At 40.7% G+C, this 7,488-nt stretch overlaps 1 protein-coding gene across 7 annotated transcripts in view; it reads right to left on the bottom strand.

Moving 5' to 3' along the window:
* Positions 1-1,033: 1,033 nt before the first annotated feature.
* The window catches only part of SEPTIN4 (septin 4), a 68,785-nt gene continuing 62,330 nt past the window's right edge, over positions 1,034-7,488 (bottom strand). For 6 of the 7 annotated variants that reach the window (XM_039346244.1, XM_039346249.1, XM_039346251.1 and 3 more), the window contains 2 exons: positions 3,364-3,463; positions 1,034-2,012 (listed from right to left, as the gene is read on the bottom strand). In XM_039346244.1, coding sequence (XP_039202178.1) covers positions 1,956-2,012; positions 3,364-3,463 — 157 coding nt within the window. In that variant the 3' untranslated portion in view covers positions 1,034-1,955. The other variant, XM_039346246.1, reaches the window with a different exon arrangement.

Genomic DNA, 7,488 nt, shown 5'->3' with positions numbered 1-7,488 from the left:
TTTTTTTCCAGACTTTTAGGAAAATTTCCATTTGGAATAAGCCACACATTAAAAAAGCCACTTGCTGAATAGTCCTAATTTAGGTATTCTTGATTGAGGGTATGAGCAGATATATATTCACAAAAGAGACACAGTCACTTTAAGACACATGGGAAGGAACAATTTCTAATGAAACTGAATATTCCTTGCAAGAAGCGTGGTTACTTTCCACATCCACCAGCAGCTGGGTATGCATGACTGTGCACAGGACAGTAAATTTCTTTTTACTTTATCTTACTTTGATAAATAGCTTGAAGAACTTAAATAAAATTAATAATATTAGCTTGCAAAAACTGTATTAACTCCATGTTTTGACTCTCACTTATGAGGAGATAAATATAAAATAGAACAAAACAGAGTTTTTGCAAAGGGAGTGCTCTTGTATTTAATCCAGTTGAAAGTTTATCAGTGCAAGATTCCAGCAGCTCCCATTCATTTCAAGGGGACTTATAATTAGGAAATTTAAATGCTGGCTATAGCTGATGCCCTTCAGATTTTCCAGAAGGATTTTTTTTAAAGCATTCCCAACATCTGATGCGAGTCTGAAAGTTCTCCATTTTACCAGCTTATAGATCAGCATTTTGTCATTTCATCTCTAGTGCAGGGCTTTTCAACCTTTTCACCCACTGTACCACTTTTAGAATATGGCAATATCCGAGTACCACCAGTCGCCTAGCAAGGTGTCAAAAACTTGATGACAAAAAAAGGAAAAAAAGTGATGAAGTACAGGTAGTTCTCGACTTACAACAGTTCACTTAGTGACTGTTTGAAGTCACAATGGCACTGAAAAAAGTGCCCCCCAGGCCACAGCCGAGCAAGACGCCTGCCTGCCCACCCAGCGGCACTCTTTCTCCTGTCCGAAGTTTTCATTGTTGTGAGCATTTCTGTTGAGGATTGGCAGTGGGGGTGGAGTGGGGGTGTTTGATTTTTATTCCCCCCCCCCCGTCTGCTGGGTGATTGCAGCAGGTTTTGGTCACTTCACATGACTCTGGGACACTGTGACCGTCATAAATATGAACCAGTTGCCAAGCATCTGAATGTAAATCACAAAACCCTGGAGATGCTGCAACATTCCAGCTGATCAATGCTTCTGGGCTCAGCAGAAGCACCAGGATCAGTGCGGAGCTCCAGCTGGCACCTGGGGCTTATCCTGGTGTTTCCACTGAGCCCTGACAGCCCCGAAGAAGCACTGATCCTGGCGCTTCCGCTAAGCCCTGACAGCCCTGCAGCTCCAGGCATCTCTTGCTTAGGCTTGTGTGGTGCTGCTACCGGTTCAGCTCATTCCCCTCCCCCCTACCACTTTTCTAGGATGGTCGCGTACCACCTGCCAGGTGCCAATGTACCACAGGTGGTATCCGTACCACTGGTTGAAAAGCCTTGCTCTAGTGTACATATACTTTTGCCAATAATTTTAAGATGGACTTGGAGAGAATATCTTACTAGTATCTGTGTATGCCTGATTTTTCACACTTGCATCTTTTTTTATGACTGGGTTAGAAAGGAATCTGGACAGAATCTTGTCAAGCACAGTTGTTGGTACAAATTATCATAGTCTGCTGTCAGATGACAGTTAAGTTTCCTTTCAGTGCTGTGACTGCAGAATAGTTTGTCTCTGGCCTCTACAAAAACATCACTACAATGATGATCAGTAGCCAGACTGGATGGAAAAAGGAAAAGTTCCTGTGTGTTAGATTGCAGTAGCATCTTGAAGCCTTTTTCAGTTTCTCATTTCTTAGATGGGTAAGTAATTATAGAACTTTGGTTTTAAGGCGATCATTGCAGCAATATATGTTTGTCAAGGACCAAGTACTGGAGATGGGATGAAATTCAGAGGGATGTAAACATTTTCTGCTTTGGAAGGATGCCAGCCAGCAGGGACAAAAAAATATATGCTGGGGTGGGGCAATTTATGATTACTATGAATTTTCCATCTGCTGTTGGATTTTCTGCAACCTTTCCTGCAGTCTTCGTAACTGAAAGGGGAAAAATAAGCCAGAAATTTATCTGCTTAATTTTTCTGTGCAAACTGAAAGACCAAAAGCACCTTACAAAATAAATACTTCCCCCCCAAAAATACAAAATTGAAAATACCAAAACACATACTTTACAACACAAATCAACACTCTGATTTATAAAGTCCTGTCTAAAAGAAAGATACTTAAACATGTCTTCTAAAACTGACAAGAGTAGAGGTCAAATGCATCTTAGAAGGTTTGACGGCTGAGAGTCAAGCAATGGGCTGTGTCCTCTTTGCCATAAATCCATCTCTCTCAAGCAACTTTGAGAGGTGCTCTCAGAATTCTGGGAGCTGAGGTCCAAGTTGAGAATCGCTACCACAGATTCATATCTAATGACTATGGTTAGTCCCCATCCCCACCCTGGCTTAGCATATAATAAGAACCCATATCATTCAGTTACAAAATAATGTATTATTCAGTTACAGAATAATGCAAATTCAGAACACTGATTAAATCAGAAGGACAAAAGAATAACAGAATTGGAAGGGGCCTTGTAAGTCTTCCAGTCCAACCCTCAATTGGTGAACTATCTAGAGTTGCTGAAAGTTGGAAGCATATAAATTTAATTGATAATGGTAGTCATAATCTTGATCCCTGGGAAAAGGACCAATGATGTCACAAAGCCTTGCCCATACTCTCCTGATAAAAAGACTCATGGGATACCAGATATTTCTTAGAGCAGTGTTCTTAAGTCTCAGCAACTTTAAGTTGGGTGGACTTCAATTTGCAAAATTACCCAACCCCTACATTAAAGAAGGTAAACTAGCTTTGTTTTTGATCTAATTGTTATGATCAAGTGGTCAGAACCACCACTTATTGCTGACAGTTGAGTGTGATGAGGAAGCAGAAGCAACATGTGAACGGGTATGATATGCCAATGTGCAAACGCACTACTCATGTGACCTTGAGGACACAGACAAACCTCCAAGTGGTCTCAACAACTCTCTAAAAGAATGCAAATGACCAGCTGTCTGCAAGCAGTATAAATCCTTCCATTCCCCACCATCCATTCAGAGCTGAAGAAGCTTCTTGGATGAGAAGGGAAACGTCTTCAAAGAAAAACAAGAAAGTCCAGATGCCTCTTGAAAAAGCACCTTTGGGACTACCATGACCTGGACGACTTGAGAAACTCCATAGACACATTATGTGAACCTGCTGTTAAAGAAACTGGTCAGCTTGATGTGTGAATCTGGCTTATACTGAGCTAAATTGAGCAAAACCCTGATGTTATACAATACAGCTCTGTGTGTTTTTGTAAACTTTCAAGCACCAGCAATCTCCCCCAAAACAGTACTCTGTTATTTACCTCCTCATCCTTCTCCCGGATCAGTTTTTCTGTCTCTGAATCTGGCACCGTGGGCGTAGTTGGGATGGGGAAATCAGTCCCACTTTCTCGGGTTAGCTTGCTGTTTGTTTGTTTTTTTCAAAAAACAAAACCAGGAAAGAGATAAAAGAGGAGGAAATACATTAAAGCGTTCTCAAAAAAAAGGTTACCAAAAAAATGCTTGAGTATGCAAGCCCACAAAATATCCCATTTGCCTCCCAATCAAAGTGCTGTATTTGGTTTCCCTCAAACTCCTTTTGTTATTTATTCCGTGATATAATTCCAGCCTGGCTTCCCCCAGATGTTTGAGGTTATCTTGCAAAGGCAATTGTTTCATATTCATTTTGGGGAAAACTTCCTGATGGCAAGAGTGGTTTGATGGTGGAACCAATTATCATGAGAGGAAGTGGAAGAGAGGTTCAGAACTGAAGAAGCTTCTTGGATGAGAATCGAAACATCTTCAAGCAAAAAAAAAGAAAGTCTAGTTGACTTTTGAAAGAAAAAAAGGACTTGGCTTGGCAAGTCATGAATCAAGATGCTTCCTAACTCATCTTCCCTGTTGTTATTTCACAGATCAGAAGATCATTATGGAAAGTAGATTACAGACTGCAAATTGAAAAAACAACCCAATGATCATACTGAACCAAGAATGTGGATTCAAATCTGAAGTTTAAGCCTTTCCCAATTAACAACCTCTGCCCCAAATCTTCATCTTCATATGATATACTTAACCAGGTCAAATAAAAGCCTGGTGTTTGTGTTCACACAGGATTTTTTTTTACTAGTAACAGTGATTACTAGTAACTCTGTTTAGGGTTAGTAGATTGTGTAAATCCAGCAATAAGGTTAAGCATCTTACATGCATACAGATAGAGTGTTCTGACTTCCAATGACCATCCAAATTTTATAGAACTTTTATAGGAAATACATGAAAGCCAGATAGATGCAGCTCTGGAGGAAAGTGTCAGGCATTAACTCCAGCCTGGCTGTACAAGTCCTCAGCAATTACAAGCTTACAGCAGTCCAACAGCAGAGGGGAATGGAAGCAGAACTGGAAAGGGGGGGGGGTAGTTGTTTACTCCAAGAAACAGTTGCTGCAGCAGAATCTCAAAGATGGGGACATCTCCTTTCCCTCTAAACAGGATGGCAAGCAGAAGAGGGGAATGGATACCCCCGGCTTAAATTCATCATGGGAAGGCAGGGCAGGGAAGAACTTTCCTCCGAGACTTACCCCCCCCCCTTCCAGATTTTCCCTTGGCTTAGATCAGGGGTGTCAAACTGCTAACCCACAGGCCAGATGCGTCATGGCAAAACCGTGCCCACCCCATTGCCGGCAATGAAAAAAAAAGTCGTGATACATCGCCACACGTCACGTGATGTTGCGACTTTGACAGTCCTGGCTTAGATGGTTGTTCTGTGCCCTAGTTCAGGCATCATGGACCAAATCTGAAAGTGATGGAATCACAGCTGAGAAGCCAGAGAGATGGAAGCAAAGCCTCTGAAACCACTGATTCTTGATTGCCTAGGGGTTTCCTAGAAAATAATCTTCTTTCTTAGGTAGAGAGGAAAAGGGGATGTGAAAGTATGTGTTTCAGAGGGTTATTGTTAGAGAGTTGAAATGTGCAAAAAAAGACTGCTTAGTAGTGAACATTTATGTGGTAACTAGGAGTTGAAAACAACTTGGTGGCACATAATGAATTCCTCAAATATACAATATAAATATAGGCTATTCTCCATTTATACAGGACAAAAATCATGGTAAATGTGGGCAAAATGCTGAATAAGTATCTAGGATCAATAAAAAGGAGGACAGTTTCTTCCAAGTTCTCTATACCAGTGTTTTTCAATCTCAGCAATTTTAAGATGTGTGTGCTTCAACTGTCAGAGTTCCTCAGCCAAGGCTCCCAGAGAATTCTGGAAGTTGAAGTCCATACAAGTTGTTAGGGGTTGAGAAGCACTGCTCTGTTATACACTGTGTCTCCCTCAATCACATATTGTCTAATTTGCTTTCTTCAGAAAACGGTAACTTTCAGTCAGAGCTGCTGAAAAAATAATTCATGTCTAACAGACATGGATGTATAGATTTCATCCTTCATATATAATACACAGTGCTGTCCCCAAATAGTTTGAGAAGTCTAACCACTGCCAATATTTACCACACACAGAGAGAATGGCCTGCCCTGCAGTTTAACACACACAAACCAATGCAAAACAGCAGCAATACATAATAATTTCTTGAATGTGCTACCTCCTCGGTATCCTTACTAATATTTCTTTTTTCTTCTTTTTCTATCTGCATTCCTTCCTACCCAAGCTTATTGCCCTTTGCTTTCTTACTAAATCCCTTCTAGCATGCAGATTGCAAACTGCAGCAATGGAAAAGTTACAGAGGATCATCAGGTTAGTGCATTCAACTGGTTAAGCTCCCAGATACTTAGTACTAACTCAAGGACCCCCCCAAGCAGATTAGCACATTTCATTAAAAGGCATGAAATGTAGGATTTAAAGGTACTTGTGATCTGTCTCACATGTAATCTGCATAATCAACCTGTCTTACCATCTTTCAACTTTAATTCCAATTTAAATCCTCCATCTCTCAAGCCATTCTATGCATCTGATGAAATTAGATGAAAAGTCACAAAAGCTTATACCTTCTAATAACATATATTAGTCAGATAAGGGACTAACAGATGTTCTTCTGATGTTTTTGCCAATATAGACTAAACCAGTATTTCATCTTAAAGTTACCAAGGTTGAAAACATTGGACTAACCCACCTCTCCTCTAATGGATACAGCAGAATATCCAGGGATTGTTATTGCTCAATTATTTTGTAAGATAAAACAATGCCCCACGCTTATTTCTTAATTGTGCACCTGGCACATTGGGAAACATTCTGGCGGCTCAGACTAAAACACAGCTTTTATAAATAAAATGAACTATCTCTTCTAGCTGGCCATGGCTGGACAGAGAGGGATAGTGGCAAAAGGAGTAAGAGACACAGTAAGACCTAACAGTCAAGCTTTGGAGAAGAACAGAGTCAATGAGTTAGCAGGCCAGATTTCAAGAACATGAGAAAACAAGCAAGATCTGGGGGAAACTGAACAACAGAAAAGATAAGTTAGGAGAAACAGAGTCTCAGAAAAGGTTTATCCAAGACTTTCCTTGACAGATCACCAAGATGGTGAGCTGAAGAAGGCCTATAAGAAAATCAAGAGGTTACAGGGTATTGTATTTTGTCTTATGATTTTGGTTTTCCTAGACCAGGGATAGGCAACCTTGGCTCTTTTATGACTCGTGGACTTCAACTCCCAGAATTCCTGAGCCAGCATGGCTCAGCTTGGAAACCTCCCTTTCCCCTCAGCATGGCTGGCTCAGGAATTCTGGGAGTTGAAGTCCACGAGTCATAAAAGAGCCAAGGTTTCCTACCCCTGTCCTAGACATACTGTAGAACACTTCCCATTTTTTACACCCAGCATATCCAATGGTTGTTGTGTCAACTGGGAAACTGGGAAAAATGAGAACCACATTTCTGAAAGTTATCAGATTTGGGGGGAAATGGGAAAAGTTAAGCAACCAGACTTCTGTACATGTGTTTCTCCTAATAGGACAATTCACTGAAAACCTCAAGGCCCCCCCCAAAAAGGAATAACATTTCTCCGCATTCACTTTGGTGAGTTTTCTATCTGATGCCACCTTGGACATGCAACTCATCAGCCACTTTCTGAGTTTAAAACAGAAAACATAGATATTGCTTGCATTCGTATTTATACTGCATCACCTTTCTACAGATACCTGTCCTAGCACAAAATTGCACAAACCAGGAACATGGCTTTCAATGTACATAATTTATTCTGTTTGCAATAGAGTGCTATCCATCTGTTGTTATAATAAATACCTGCCTAAATCATCATTAAAAAAAATCTGTGAATTTAAGCCAGCATAAATTTTCCTTGATGAACTGCCTCCATCAGACTCTTTCCACCTGAGAATTTTTAAGGCCGCTTTGCCTGACTTTCCTCCTCATACCTGTAGGAGAGGAGGTTACAAGAAGGTTATTGAAAGTGGGGGTCCCACCTTTCCTATCTCCTTCATTCTTCCCAGCTGT

Source organism: Crotalus tigris, unplaced genomic scaffold (genome assembly GCF_016545835.1).
Source record: "Crotalus tigris isolate CLP2741 ecotype Arizona unplaced genomic scaffold, ASM1654583v1 scf7180000017987.690289119674:8195010, whole genome shotgun sequence".
Classification (NCBI taxonomy): Eukaryota; Metazoa; Chordata; class Lepidosauria; order Squamata; family Viperidae; genus Crotalus; species Crotalus tigris.
This window is presented reverse-complemented; position numbering and strand designations above follow the sequence as displayed.